Here is a 15244-nt window from a genome sequence, read left to right on the forward strand (position 1 = left end):
TTCTCCTTAAACCTCTCTTCATCCGATCCAAAGCAGGCGCCCACTTCGCATTGGGAATCGCACAAACCTTAAAATTTGTGTCATTTCCCCTCCTTAAAAAATTATATTCCACGTGTCACTCTATGGGCCCACCTTCAACTGCCATGTAGTCATCTCCTTTTTTTTCCCTCTTCATACAAAATCTCTCTTTCATATCTCACCATTTTCAAGAACACCCACAAAAAAAAAATTCAAAATTTTTTTTTTCAAGAATTTTAATTTTTTTGAAAAAAAATCCAATCTTTGATGTAAAGATTGAATCTTTTCAATCTTTTAGTGAACCCCATTGTTTTGTTTTTCATTTTTTTGAGGTTGGTAAGTGAGAAATAGCAAAAAATGGCTGGTAATGAATGGATAAATGGTTATTTAGAAGCTATATTGAGCACTGGAGCTTCAGCTATTGAGGATAAAACACCATCATCGACAACAACATCATCACATTTGAATTTGGCAGAAAGGGCTAATTTTAATCCAACAAAATATTTTGTTGAAGAAGTTGTTACAGGGGTTGATGAAACTGATCTTCATAGAACATGGATAAAAGTTGTAGCTACAAGGAATACAAGGGAGAGAAGTTCAAGATTGGAGAATATGTGTTGGCGCATTTGGCATCTTGCTCGCAAGAAGAAACAGGTTTGCACGTATTTCGATTAATTTTATTAGTTATGTGTCATTGGTATTGATTGATTGTGTTTATCGAGGCTTGGATAGATAGGAAGAAATGATTATATGTTTTTTTTATTTGTGTTGGGAATTGAACCTTAGTGCTTTATGTTTTGGTGATTTTATTTTTTATAATCATGGTGTCTTGGTTAATTTATGCTCAGCTCGATTAATTTCACGCGCACTTGTAAGCTCCCATTGGTACAGGTAACTCTGTCGTCCAAGGCTTGGATAGATAGAAGGAAATTATTTAGTGTTTTCGTCTTCGCGGGAAATTGAACCTTGAGTGCTCTATGTTTCCATGCAAAAGATGTAGTGAAATACCCTCTCCCTCCCATTTTATGTGGTGGTGTTGCTTTTCGGGGAGTCAAATAGTTTTCAATTATAGTTTTCTCAATTTTTTCAAAATATTTTGAATTCGCCTCGTTGTTAAATAAGTAAATTTTATTTTAGAATATTTTGAAGAAGCTATACAAGAATTCATAGTCAGAATTAAGTGTTTTGACCCTTGTATATTGAACTTTCACATAAGTTGGGACAGAGGGAGTAGTGTGTTTATATAGTTTTGAGATTTTGATGAATGTGGAGAAGTTTACTCTGGGATTTCTTTGTTGTTTTTATTTGTGTTTTATAGCACTGCTCATTTCTTGAGTTGGGTGAATGTCAAAATGGTTTTGACTTTTGATTATGCTCCATGCTTTTTTTGTGTGTTTGTGACTTGTTTGGGGTTGTGGAATAAAGGGACATTGGTAAAGTTTTTGTCTTTGTGTGTTGTGCAATGTGTTTTCTGGATCTTCTCAAGCATGATATTTGGATATTCCTTTGTTATGTTGCTCGATCTCTTCAAAAATGTCGGCGAGTGCGTGTTGGATCCTTCAAAAGTAGTGCATTTTCGAAGGATCCGACACGGATGTGGCATCATTTTTGGAGAGTTTGAGCAATATAGTTCCTTTGTCCATTTGTTTTTTCATATGTTTTTTTTAATGGTGGTGTTCGGGCCAGCTCTCATGCACTTTGACTAATCCACTAGGTAGCTCCTTGCCTCCTCCCACTAGCACAAAGCACAGGTACCGAGTAACTCAATACTCATTGTTTTTCTTTTGGGTCTCAGCCGGGATTTGTAACTGTACTTTTTGTGTTCTTATGGAAGGAAAATGTGATATTCTGGGGTTCATGAAATCTTTACCTACATGTTTGTGTATGTATCTGCAAAATGTAGCTTAGATTGTTATTTCAGTACATTTGCAGATATAGGACTAAGCATTCAATTTGTAGTGTAATTAAAATAGACGAAATTTGATAAATTTTTCAAATATAAGGAAAAAGGAAGTGAGCCAGAGGTTTTTGACTTGTATAGATACATCCGAACCACCTTTGCCCGGAAAGCACACTGTATATACAAGGACAGTTTTTTCTTTACTATATACTCTTGGTGAAATCCTGCTTCCATCACGGGAGATACATGCATGTGTAAAGATTCTGTGGTTATTTACTATTTCAAGAAGAGGATTTGATCATTTCTAGTTTGAGGTTGTTTTAAATCTAAGCCCTCGATTGCTAGTTGCTGAAAGTTAGTCATTGTTGGATTAAATGCTGTCTCTTATTCTCTTGCAATTTATGTAACTATATGTCATTATGTTGGAATTATTTTTCTGATACATTCCACTCTTTTCATAGTTGGAATGGGAAGACCTCCAGAGGTCTGCAAACAGAAGATTGGAACGAGAACAAGGACGCAAAGATGTTACAGAGGACATGTCAGAAGACTTATCTGAAGGGGAAAAGGGTGATGTTTTAGGGGAGACACCAACACTTGACAGCCCGAGGAAAAGGTTTCAGAGGAACTTTTCCAATTTGGAAGTGTGGTCAGACAGTAACAAGGAAAAGAAGCTTTATATCATCCTAGTTAGGTAATGCAAACTTGGGTAGATTTCAAATGTTTGTTTCCAGATTTGAATCGTCATATCGTAACGGAATGTTCTTCTTTTTAAATTTGTACTGACTAGTCCTAGTTCAGGTTATATAGATATATTTTTTAAGTGATGGCACTTTCAATCTGAACTTCCTTTAAGGCTATAAATGTTTGCCTAAGCTAGTAACTATAGGGGGTATAAGTTTTAAATTACTTATCTTCTTGACCAGTTTGCATGGATTGGTCCGAGGTGAAAATATGGAGCTTGGTCGTGATTCTGATACAGGTGGTCAGGTAAACTACATCACCTTCATGATATGGCAATAACTTCTTTCCGAATTGCCTTCTTTGCATAAGATCCTTACCGTAGTGTATCCAATTTTCAGATTAAATATGTTGTGGAGCTTGCTAAAGCACTTGCTAAGATGCCTGGTGTATATAGAGTTGATCTGTTCACTCGCCAAATCGCGTCAACTGAAGTAGATTGGAGCTATGGTGAGCCCACAGAGATGTTAAACACTGGTCCTGAAGATGGTGATGACACTGATCTCGGAGAAAGCAGTGGAGCTTATATCATAAGGATACCCTTTGGTCCTCGTGATAAGTACCTCCGGAAAGAATTGCTATGGCCTCATATTCAGGAGTTTGTAGATGGAGCTCTTGCACACATCATTAATATGTCAAAGGCTTTGGGTGAACAAATAGGTGGAGGCCAACCTGTTTGGCCATATGTAATCCATGGTCATTATGCAGATGCAGGGGATAGTGCTGCTCTCCTTTCAGGTGCTTTAAATGTTCCGATGGTCCTAACAGGACATTCACTTGGTAGAAACAAGCTAGAACAGCTTATCAAGCAAGCGAGGCAATCGAAAGAGGATATTAATTCCACATACAGGATCATGAGGAGGATTGAAGGTGAGGAGCTCTCGCTGGATGCTGCAGAACTCGTTATCACGAGCACCAAACAGGAGATTGATGAACAATGGGGACTATATGATGGATTCGATGTAAAACTTGAGAAAGTTTTAAGAGCTCGTGCAAGACGAGGAGTCAATTGCCATGGTCGCTTCATGCCAAGGATGGCGGTAAGAATGTCATTTCATGAAATATATATGTAGACATATACTCATGCATGCATATATATAATGTCTTTTTTTACAGTTTTTTCCTAATTGGTAGAATGAGAAATCTAATTTCCAGACTTCCATATGCCAAGGATGCCGGTAATCATGGTCGTCATAAATTGATTATCAATATGGCTGATCCATAGTTCAGATGTATTAGTGGGCATGTGAGGAAAGTAACGTGACATTTGAGATCTTGCGGTATAACTTCACGGCATTAAGTTCTTATAGTTAAGAATTCCCACATCGGAAAAGGGATGGGAATTTAGTCTCCTTATTTGGACTTGGACAACCCTCCCCTCATAAGCTAGCTTTTAAGGTTGAGTTAGGCCCAAGATCCATCTTTACATGGTATCAGAGCTAGGCCCATCCCAATCCTTTGCTCACCGATGTTGGGCCCCATATTATAGTGTCCACGCTCCAGTAAACAAGGTCTGGGCGTGCGGGGGGTGTTAAGAATTCCCACATCGGAAAAGGGATGGGAATTTAGTCTCCTTATTTGGACTTGGACAACCCTCCCCTCATAAGCTAGCTTTTAAGGTTGAGTTAGGCCCAAGATCCATCTTTACATGGTATCAGAGCTAGGCCCATCCCAATTCTTTGCTCACCGATGTTGGGCCCCATATTATAGTGTCCACGCTCCAGTAAACAAGGTCTGGGCGTGCGGGGGGTGTTAAGAATTCCCACATCGGAAAAGGGATGGGAATTTAGTCTTCCTTATATGGACTTGGACAACCCTCCCCGAGTTAGGCCCAAGATCCATCTTTACACTGCTGTTCTCAAGAAATTCATGTTCCGAATTGTCTCATCAATGAAGTCCAAATGCTTGTAGAAAACACTTCAAATAAGCATACCCTTTTAAGCTGATAGATGTCGGTGGTGTTCGTTATTCTCTTCTGACAAGAAGCATCTAATAGGGGCTGGTGCCTGGTGACTTCAAAACTAGGTTAATTTGATATGTTCCTAAGATAGTCACAAATGCATCCATCAACAAATTTTCATACAACTGCCTTCTACAGTTAATAGTTCTCTCTCTCTGGCTCTGATTGGGGCTATTATAGGTTACTATATAACAAGGGCGTTGACTAACACAGCTGCATGAAGTTCGAGACATTCGAGGAAAATTATTTGTCTGCTGTTATTTAGAAAATATTACTCCCTTTGTTTCAATTTGTCTGTCTGACTTTCCTTTTTGGTCCGTTTAGAAAAGAATGTCTCTTTCCCTTTTTGGAAACACTCTAATTTCAACTTTTCACATGACATGTTTAGACCACAAGATTAAATGACATTTTGGTACATTCTACATATCTTTAGTTTAAAACCACAAGATTCAAAATTCTTTTTACTTTCTTAAACTCCGTGCCAAGTCAAAACCAGACAAACGAATTGAAAAGAAGGGAGTACTTATTTAAGTTTGTGGTTGAGGCTTCTGAGAATTTTTTGGTGACACAAATTTGTAGGTTATTCCTCCTGGAATGGACTTCAGTAATGTTGTGGATCAGGAGGACACAGCCGATGCTGATGGGGATCTTGCAGCACTCACTAATGTTGATGGACAATCTCCTAAAGCAGTGCCCACCATATGGTCTGAGGTGTGTAGCAATATTTAACAAATGTCACGGTGCTCACGTTCGAATAATGATTTTCTGCTCAAGTACATACCTTTTTGCAGGTCATGCGTTTTCTAACAAACCCGCATAAGCCAATGATTCTTGCATTGTCCAGACCAGACCCAAAGAAGAACATAACCACTCTCGTGAAGGCTTTTGGAGAATGTCGCCCGCTGAGGGAGCTCGCTAATCTGGTAAATTGGTTTGACACAGTTGCTAAACTTTCTGAGAATAAATCATGTTGTTAAATACTAATACAATGGTAAAATATTGTATGCAGACACTTATAATGGGAAATAGAGATGACATAGATGAGATGTCCGCAGGAAATGCTAGTGTTCTCACAACTGTGCTGAAGTTAGTTGATAGGTATGACCTTTATGGCCAAGTTGCTTTCCCAAAACATCACAAACAAAGTGACGTTCCAGAGATATACCGTCTCGCTGGCAAAACGAAGGTTCTTTAAGTCCTTTGATCCTTGCAATTTGTGTAATATTTTCCTTTACGACGATGGTTCTCATGGTATATAAACTTCACAGGGAGTCTTCATAAATCCAGCTTTAGTTGAACCCTTTGGACTGACTCTAATTGAGGTTTGTTCTGAACTTAATCCATTTTCTTCAAGTATCTGTGTTATTATTATGTCCTAAAATTTGATCATGTGTATCTGTACAATTCTTTAGGCTTCTGCACATGGACTTCCTATGGTGGCTACTAAGAATGGTGGTCCAGTCGATATTCATCGGGTAAAATGACCTGCATTCCATACTTTAATTACCCTCACTCCTCCCGTTCATCATTAATCCAATTTCTACTGTGGTTTATCATTGTATTATTAACAATTTAATCATGATTTCTAGTCCAAAGTTGTCAAAAATGTACCGATGGAAAGGAACATCTAGATATATTCGAAGGATCAACATCATTTTCGTTTTATACATTTTTTTTGTAGCTATACAAGAATGAAATAAACAATTCAGTAGGGATCTTTACATGAATAGCCGGACAGATTTACTGTTCACTCTTTCTAGCCGGAATACATAGATTGTACACTCATTATACACGATCATACACATATTATACCTCTGCTGGCTATATTTAGTTTAATCAGTTGGGTGAACGGCTATGTAGGTTAATTCTTCTTCTTCTTTTTTTATCAGGCACTCAACAATGGATTGCTTGTGGACCCACATGATCAGCAAGCAATTTCTGATGCACTACTTAAATTAGTATCAGAAAAGAACCTGTGGCACGAGTGTAGGAAGAATGGTTGGAAGAACATACACCTCTTCTCGTGGCCCGAACATTGTCGAACATACTTAACTAGAATTGCTGCATGTCGAATGAGACACCCGCAATGGAAAACCGACAATCCGTCCGATGAACTGGCTGCAGAAGAGTCGTCCCTGAATGATTCACTCAAAGACGTCCAAGATATGTCCTTGCGACTATCTGTTGACGGAGAAAAGACATCATTAAATGAATCATTTGATGCATCTGCAACTGCTGATGCCGTACAAGACCAAGTTAATCGGGTTTTAAGCAAAATGAAGAGACCGGAGACAAGTAAACAGGAGTCTGAGGGTGATAAAAAGGACAATGTTCCTAGCAAATATCCCATATTACGGAGGCGACGTAAATTAATTGTAATTGCTCTAGATTGCTATGACACAAATGGAGCTCCTCAAAAGAAAATGATTCAGATTATCCAGGAGATTCTTAAGACCATTAAGTCCGATCCACAGGTCGCAAGAGTATCAGGATTTGCCATCTCAACAGCAATGTCGATGTCCGAATTGGCAGCATTTCTAAAATCCGGGAACATCAAAGTAACCGAATTTGATGCTTTAATCTGTAGCAGTGGGAGCGAAGTGTTTTATCCGGGAACTAGTTCTGAAGAACATGGAAAGCTTTATCCTGACCCTGACTATTCATCACATATTGAATATCGATGGGGTGGCGATGGCTTAAGGAAAACAATTTGGAAATTAATGAATACACAAGACGGTAAAGAGGAGAAATCTGTAACTTGTGCTATTGAGGAAGATGTGAAATCAAGCAATTCCCATTGCATTTCCTACTTGATCAAGGATCGCAGTAAGGTGGATATTTTTTTCTCTGAATCGAGAAATTCAACCAGTATATCAAATAGTTTAATGTATTTCATGTAACATGTATATGTTTTATCTTTCATCAGGCAAAGAAGGTAGATGATATGAGACAGAAGCTTAGGATGAGGGGTCTTCGCTGCCATTTGATGTATTGCAGGAATTCAACAAGAATGCAAGTTGTTCCTCTGCTTGCGTCTCGGTCACAGGCACTCAGGTACTGTTCCAGATTGATGAGCTAATAGTCAACCTGTAAATTATTTCACATATTGTTGTCATATCCTTGGTTTGGATTAATAACCTCATCGATTTGTTTGGCAATATTCTCATTTATGCCAATGCCAATCCTAAGTTGTTCACAAGAAGCTTCCATCATTTATTGATGACAGCCAGCTTGATATTAAAGGCCTAAGTCAGTAGTAAAAGCATGTTAATATGTTGGCGTACCTTGTTTCTTTTTCACCAGAGTTTAGTCTCTGGCTGCCAATCGGTAGCCTGCCCATCTCATTTGACATCATTGCAGGTCAATCTCGTACTTAAGGTGTTAACTGCATATTTTCAGCATGTAGACCAGATCTTTTTCAGTTTAACATGCACATATTGCAAAAGTTAGGATGTCAAAGCATTTTAAAAAGAGAAAAACTTCACTTGTTAAGAAAAAAACAATTGTGGGGCTTTAGTTGCTTATTCATTTAGGCGTTTGTTTTCACTTTTCGCAAAAAAGAACAGTTTTTGAAAAGCAGCTAAATTGATGGAGTTCTTTAGCAAAGACGTGCAACTTGTTCTGGATCCTAGTGTTCATTACTAACAAAGGGAGATACGTTAAGAAGATGGTAGCTTCAATAGGACATTAATCCACGAGTCGAAGCACTAAAGTCTATAGATGACCAAAAGAGTAAAAAGTATCCTTTTTATTCCCGTTGTACTAAAAAGAAACTCTGGTATTAAAGGCATGTAAACTACTGTTGGCAAGTCCAAACCTATCTCATCTTGAAAACGTCTGTTATACAAATGTTTAATTACGAATATTGCTTTAAACAAGTAAGAATAATACAACAAATATCTGTTATACACGGAAAACTGGTCACTATTTGATTTCATGAAATGTTCTTTAGCTAAAGAATTTACATATAGGAACATTTTGTTGGAGTATCAGGATTTTCGAGTACTTTCCTTGCTCATAACTAGCATGCTTTTGATACTATGTCATTTTTGTAGGTATCTATTTGTACGCTGGAGATTGAACGTTGCAAACATGTGTGTCATCCTCGGTGAAACTGGAGACACAGATTATGAAGAACTTATATCCGGAACTCACAAAACACTGATCTTGAAAGGTGCTGTCGAGGAAGGTTCAGAAAATCTGCTAAGAACATCAGGGAGCTACCTAAGAGAAGACGTCGTTCCACCAGAGAGCCCACTGATCACCTTCACCAGTGGAAACGAAACAGTTGAAGAGTTTGCCAATGCATTGAGGCAAGTCTCTAGATGAGGCACACAAAAATGGTATAATTATACTCATTCCTTACAGAAGGAATTATAACATACTATATACAACAAACCTTTTTTTTCCTTTTCTCTTCCATTTTTTTGAGCTTTTACTGTTGGCAAATGTAAGGAATGCAATAATGTGTATCTCAAGCATTTCTTGATTACCAATCCCATTCTCTCTTTATGTTGTATGAACAGAGACGAATTCATAATTTAAATTTGATGTATTCAACCTTTAAAGTTCTTCGTCTTGAACCCATTTTACTTGGAAATTGTGGATTTAGAACTTAATATTTTGTTCGAGTGGCATTCCGTGTATATGTATCTCTATGTTTAGTGTCGAAAATATTGGATTCAATTGAAATCATACTACTTATGCTCATGCTCCTTGACACGATTATGCAGCTTGCAAATGTGTAAGTCAATTTAGTTATAATTTGAGTGTTGCGGAGGCGGTACTAGTATGAGAAGTGCATGTTTAACATAATATAGTAACTTTGATTTAAATTCGATATATTTGTTAAGGAATAAGTGCACGTTTAACATAATATAGTAACTTTGATTTAAATCTGATATATTTGTTAAGGAATTCGCCAAATATGCGCATATAGTAAGCTATAGAATTGTTAATTGTTGAGGAATTCGCCAAATATGCGCATATACTAAGCTATAAAATTTCTAAACTTCAAATTTTAAATTTGACTCTGAAATTCAAAGTTCAATTATTTATATAATAACTGAATTACTACGTCTAAGATTAATTTTAATTTGTTATGATTTACAATAGATTCAAATAAATTCTTCTTGTCCTCTTCACCTGAAACCTAACATTCTTCTTTAAAACGCTTCTCAAAATCAATTCTATTCTCTTATCCATCAATTCAACATATCAAACACAAACACAGTAATTAATTTAACGATTTAGAGTGAACACGAGATTATAAATTATTCAACCAAATGCCATACTAATTAATCTATGCTCATAAATTTACTCATTTTCCTCGTAATATTTTCGTAGAGAATTACTTTACTATGAGATAATAAACTGTAAAAAATACCACCTGGTGCTACATTACACGTGTCGTCCAACCAGCTAAAACTCACCTGAGCCGTTCATTATTCCAAATACAATCTAACGGTTGATATCATTCACACGTGCAAACCAACTCACTCGTGTCAAAATAAAAAGATTCCCTCCAAAATTCCTAGATTAACGAATCCCCTTTTTTTTTTTTTTTCTTTTTTAAAAGTAACAAAATAAATAAATTTAACTTCTCATTATTCAAACCCTAGCAAAGAAGAAAGCGAGAGAGAGGAGAGAGAAAGCGAGAGAGAGAGAGAGAGAGAGAGATCTTGTGTGTGTTTATATATGTATATGCACACACATATATATATTCGAAGAAGCAAATCTGTGGGAATATTTTTTGGGGTGGAATTTGGAAATTGGATCTGACGTTGAAAGGTTTGTTTTTGTATTTTTCTTAGTATAAATAGAAGATTGCGTATGCATATTTTGCTTTTGATATGTTGCTATTTGTGTTTTGTGGAGAATTTTTGTTTATTTGTGGGATCTAATGTTGATAGATTGGTTTACATTTTGAGGGTGTTTTTGATGTGGGAATAGTGTTAAGGGTGATATTGTAGTTTGATTAAGCAGTATAAGGATTTGGAGTTGGTTTAATGGGGTAAAAAACGGATCTTTGGAGTTGGGTTTTGTTGATTGTTGAATTATTCGTGGGCTTGGTGGAGATTTGATTGATTTTGTATTTAGGGGTGAATGTTGGAGAGGATAGATGATATCTGGTGTACATGCCCAGTTTGGATTAGTTGAGGTGGGGGTGAGGTGGAATGATTACCACTGCAGTAAAAATGAAAATAAAAAACAATTAAGGTTGAGATTGTAGCTGAAAGATGGGGTTTTAGAACGTCAGATGGTGGTATTGTAGTTTGATTAAGCTGTAGGAGAGTATAGTTGTTATCTGCTGCACCTGTGGTTGTGTGCTGTAAGAGATAGTTGAGGTAGGTGCAAGTTGGGATAATCACCACCACAGTCTTCATTGAAAAACAAATAAAAAAACAGAAAGTTCGAAACTGTAGCTGAAGATGGGTTTTCAGATAGGTCTGCTTGGTATATTGTGTGTGGGGGAATGCTTTATAGCTCATGGTAATGTTGATGATGGGTTTCACACATTAATTCAAGTGAGTTTGAATTTATGGAACTTCAAGGTTTCACACATTATTAATCCATGAAAGGGCCGAATAAGTTCTCTTGAATCTAACTTCTTGAGTTAATGATTTGTGGCAAAGCTTTCTTCTTAGATTTTTTTTTGAGGGACGACTAGTCTAGGAAGTTTTGTATTGAAGTGGTTTCTCTAAGTGGAAGTATTTGTGTCATGCTTTTGGTTTGACTTTCTTTTTTTGTATCATAATTAATTAAATTAGTTTTTAGGTGTCTGTTGTACATTCAGTCAATTGACCTATAAGCACCTACTGATCTTTTCATCTATGCACTCAATTAGAGAAGAATTGAAAGAATAAGCCCTTTGTTTTTCAACAAATTGTAGGAAGGTTCATTTTTCTGTCTTTTGCAACTACCGTTGTCGGTACTGTGGGTGCTAGATCACTATGGAGTTTTCTAATTGAATCAGTCCTTTATTGTACACTATTTTTAATGGTTTGTACCCACTTCTGGTGCATATGGAAAAATGGAGAGACTTTCTTTTTGTTTGTACTATAACTGAAAATTGAGCAACTTTTACTTAAAAGTTGGTGGTAGTGTTTCTTGGGAGAAAAATTCAAGCAATATCAACCTCTAAGTAGGTATAATAGTTCAGCAATATATTTGATCTTCCCACTAGAATTGATCTCATCCGGTCTTCCATGGGAGCAAATATGTTACAGTTTTTAGTGGATATATTTGTTTTAAGAAATGTGCATTGGAAAAGAAAGAGATTTGTCTATTAATCTTTTGATAAGGAGAAATAAAGTATGCATTCTTCATATTTACTCCATTTATGACCCACTTTAGGGATATAAGTTGTCTTTGATGGTCAATTTAGCCAATTTTGTGTGTGATATTTAATCTCAGAATTCTGATTGCCAAAGTCACGTAAAGTAAATTTGAGAGAGAGAGTATAAAAGAGCTAGACATAAAGAACAAGAAGTTATTCGAGATCAAACTCAAGCGTTCACGGCTTTTTTAGACCTGAGGCAAAATTTTAAGGATTGTGGATAATTTTCTGAAGTTAACATTAAAGAAGTGTCACTTAAACTGCCATGAGCACTAGTATAACCTCTATACAGAGATCCTGTGTTCCAGTGTCATGTGGATAACATGACTCATTTTTGTCTCGAGTTCTTCGGTCCCTATTCTTTCTCCTTCTTTAGTTTCATGTTGTGTCCATTCTGTGGTTCATCAAAGATCATTGTTTGTGTGCGTAGTATTTGTATTGAAGATTATAATCGTTAGTGCTACAATTTTTTTTGGTCATTCACATGTAATATTGCTGATTATAATCCTTCTAAGGATATATTTAGAAAATTTGAATCTCTTTAATTAAATTTTAACTATTGAGACATGCTAAAATGCTTGAGTAATTTACTTGCATCAAATACTGCAAGCCAAGTTGCACGGACTCTCCAAAAATGTTGCGGCACCCGTGTTGGATCCTTTAAAAATGCACTACTTTTGAAGGGTTTGACACACACCCGATGACATTTTTAAAGAGTCCGAGCAACGTAGACTGCAAGTGCCTACGAGCTGACTTTTTCAAGATAGATCGCAGAATGGAAGATGGCATATTCTTTTGGGGCCCTGTAACATCTAAAGAGTGGTGTGAGCCAAATTATGTGCAGTCATCCTATATTGCAGAATTCTTCAACACCATTTCAAATATCCCATGCATTCTCTTGGCTCTTATTGGTCTTGTGAATGCCCTTAGACAACGGTTTGAGAAAAGGTTCAGTGTCCTTCATATGTCAAACATAATACTTGCCTTGGGGAGTATGACATATCATGCCACTTTGCGCCAGATGTAAGCATTCTCTCCATTCTTTCTGTTGGATTCTCTGTAAAATTTGTTAGGTGTATAATAGACATGTATGTATGTATGTGTTCTTTTAATCATGATTTGTTTGCTAAAGTACGAGGAAATAGAGTGTAAACCTCTGTAGAGCTATATATGAACAGGAAGACGCTAAACTGAAGATATTATATTATGCGTGCTAATGTGATTACAACTTTCCCATACCTTATGCAAATGAGCACTTGTATCTTGACCTATCAGCCAATCTATGTTGCTCAGACTCTTCACAAATGTTGCCGTACTGTGTCGGATCCTCCAAAAATGCACTACTTCTGAAGGACCCGAGACACACCTTTTGATATTTTGAAGAGTCTGGGCACTTAGCAGTAATCTCCTGCTGGAATGAGGTCACCGCCTTCTGTGCGCCACCCCCCTTCTTGTATGATTTTTCTATGGTCATGTTTTTTTTTATAGACTGAACCTGTTAGAGAATACACAGGTAGAAGATTTGGAATTTTTCTTATTTTCTTGTATATTGGTATCTAAAGTATTAGCTTGTAAAGTTTGAGTGAGTGGTAGTCACAACGTCATCTAATCTGTTTCGCCACTACCTTTCTTTTGAAAAATTGATTGGCATATTTCTTGTTGATGGGCGCCAAATGCATATTATTTCACTTTATTGGTAGGATGATCCTATCTATTGTACAAGCCACACAACTCAATATTCCAAATCTCCTAGTTACTGATTCTTGAAAACTATAGAAGTGCCAAAGCTAATTCTGTTTTTCTAAAAGAGAGTGGGAAAGAGGAGCACAAGGATGCATGGTTTGATCTTGTCAAGAAGTTTCTAGCGCATTAAGTAATAATCTCCATGATAGAAATAGTGATAGACCAACTGATTTGTGTCGTTTTAGGAAAGTCTACGTCAATATGCCATAACAATAGCTTAGTATTTCTATATAATTCTAATAAAGCAAAATCTCAGTCAGCCACATATACAAATTCCCTCCCAACTTTTGACTTCGATGTAATTAGTTGGGAGGGGAAGGTTTCACTTGTAAAGATATCGACAGTATTGGTTCTGTGAAAGTGTCTTGTTATTTATGTCGTGTTCCCAGATGGAAAATATTTGTAATGGGGCTGCATTACAACATAAAGCTTACTGTGAATCATATACCAAGTGCCACCTTCAGTGCCTCTTGCCTTTTTGCTAGACACAGTCCTTCATACTTTCAAATAAGGGTTTCTCTATGCATTCTAGGAGACAACAGTGTTGAAACTAATCTCCCTTGAAACTACTGCCTGCTTTTATGTGTCCCGTTATTGTTTTGTACTATGATTCACGTATTAAATTGGCAGGCAACAGCAAGGTGATGAGACACCAATGGTCTGGGAGATGCTTCTGTATATCTATATCCTATATTCACCAGATTGGCATTATCGGAGTACGATGCCCACCTTTCTGTTCCTTTATGGTGCACTCTTTGCCATTGTGCATTCACAGCTTCGCTTTGGCATTGGTTTCAAAGTACACTATGCACTATTGTGCCTTCTTTGCGCTCCTCGTGCATATAAGTATTACATTCATACAGAAGACACATTGGCAAAGCGCCTCGCAAAGTTATACGTGGCAACTTTATTGATCGGAGCTGCTTGCTGGCTATGTGATCGATTATTCTGCAAGCAAATCCAGGGCTGGTACGTTAATCCACAGGGCCATGCAGTTTGGCATGTCTTAATGGGCTTCAACTCGTACTTTGCAAATACATTCTTGATGTATTGCCGTGCTCAGCAACGTGAATGGAATCCCAAAATCAAGCACTTGTTTGGATTTTTCCCATATGTGAAGATCGAGAAACCAAAAACCCAGTAGCAGAAGTCACTTCTCTTTTGAGCTGAGCCTGTAATACCAAACATGTGCAGGATATGGCTCTGGTGAGCACAAAGCAAAGCACTTGCAATTTTTTCTCTTTTCCCATTTTGCAGAATGTATTGTAAATGAAAGTCTGGAATAGTTTTGACTCGACCGAATAGTGGTTAATTTTTGACTGTACAATTAGTGGTTTTCCAGTGTACCATATTTTACACTCCCACAGAAGATGACATGGATTAACTAGTTGATTCTTTTTTTGATGAAGTTTTTGTCTACTCTTGAAAATTTGCAAATATGTTTTGCTGCTACATGAACACGCTACATGGTAGTTTGTATGATTTATGTAGCTCATTGATACAGCTTATGACTGCGTCTTCCCCTTTTCTCACCCGTGTGTAC

At 37.0% G+C, this 15244-nt stretch overlaps 2 protein-coding genes across 3 annotated transcripts; both read left to right on the forward strand.

The window, feature by feature from the left end:
* The first annotated feature begins 239 nt into the window (after positions 1-239).
* Positions 240-9193, forward strand: LOC102581151 (probable sucrose-phosphate synthase 2). Its single transcript, XM_006360882.2, has 12 exons — positions 240-672; positions 2380-2612; positions 2845-2908; positions 3001-3699; positions 5199-5330; positions 5411-5542; positions 5629-5805; positions 5888-5941; positions 6032-6094; positions 6509-7450; positions 7546-7673; positions 8675-9193. Exons 1-12 carry the CDS (start codon positions 376-378, stop codon positions 8946-8948), a joined length of 3195 nt encoding a protein of 1064 aa, XP_006360944.1. The 5' UTR covers positions 240-375; the 3' UTR covers positions 8949-9193.
* A 1018-nt stretch (positions 9194-10211) lies between these two features.
* LOC102581485 (alkaline ceramidase 3-like) lies at positions 10212-15109 on the forward strand. Of its 2 annotated transcripts, none has more exons than XM_006360884.2 (3): positions 10212-10409; positions 12733-12981; positions 14332-15109. In XM_006360884.2, the coding sequence occupies exons 2-3, from the start codon at positions 12734-12736 to the stop codon at positions 14843-14845; spliced, it is 762 nt and encodes a 253-aa protein (XP_006360946.1). In that variant the 5' UTR covers positions 10212-10409; position 12733; the 3' UTR covers positions 14846-15109. The 2 variants fall into 2 exon arrangements, with proteins under 2 accessions (XP_006360946.1, XP_006360945.1); XM_006360883.2 differs by having other exon boundaries at positions 10214-10409; positions 12726-12981.
* The last annotated feature ends 135 nt before the right edge of the window (positions 15110-15244 follow it).

The sequence above is a fragment of the Solanum tuberosum genome, unplaced genomic scaffold, assembly GCF_000226075.1.
Source record: "Solanum tuberosum cultivar DM 1-3 516 R44 unplaced genomic scaffold, SolTub_3.0 scf00339, whole genome shotgun sequence".
Taxonomy (NCBI): Eukaryota; Viridiplantae; Streptophyta; class Magnoliopsida; order Solanales; family Solanaceae; genus Solanum; species Solanum tuberosum.

Excerpts from the sequence above, each read along its gene's own strand:
- LOC102581151 (XM_006360882.2), top strand. The coding sequence starts at position 376 with ATGGCTGGTAATGAATGGATAAATGGTTATTTAGAAGCTATATTGAGC. Across the intron at positions 5,543-5,628 it reads TGAGGGAGCTCGCTAATCTG|ACACTTATAATGGGAAATAG; the intron begins GTAAATTGGTTT and ends TATTGTATGCAG. Across the intron at positions 7,451-7,545 it reads TGATCAAGGATCGCAGTAAG|GCAAAGAAGGTAGATGATAT; the intron begins GTGGATATTTTT and ends ATCTTTCATCAG.
- LOC102581485 (XM_006360884.2), top strand. The coding sequence starts at position 12,734 with ATGGAAGATGGCATATTCTTTTGGGGCCCTGTAACATCTAAAGAGTGG. Across the intron at positions 12,982-14,331 it reads CATGCCACTTTGCGCCAGAT|GCAACAGCAAGGTGATGAGA; the intron begins GTAAGCATTCTC and ends TTAAATTGGCAG.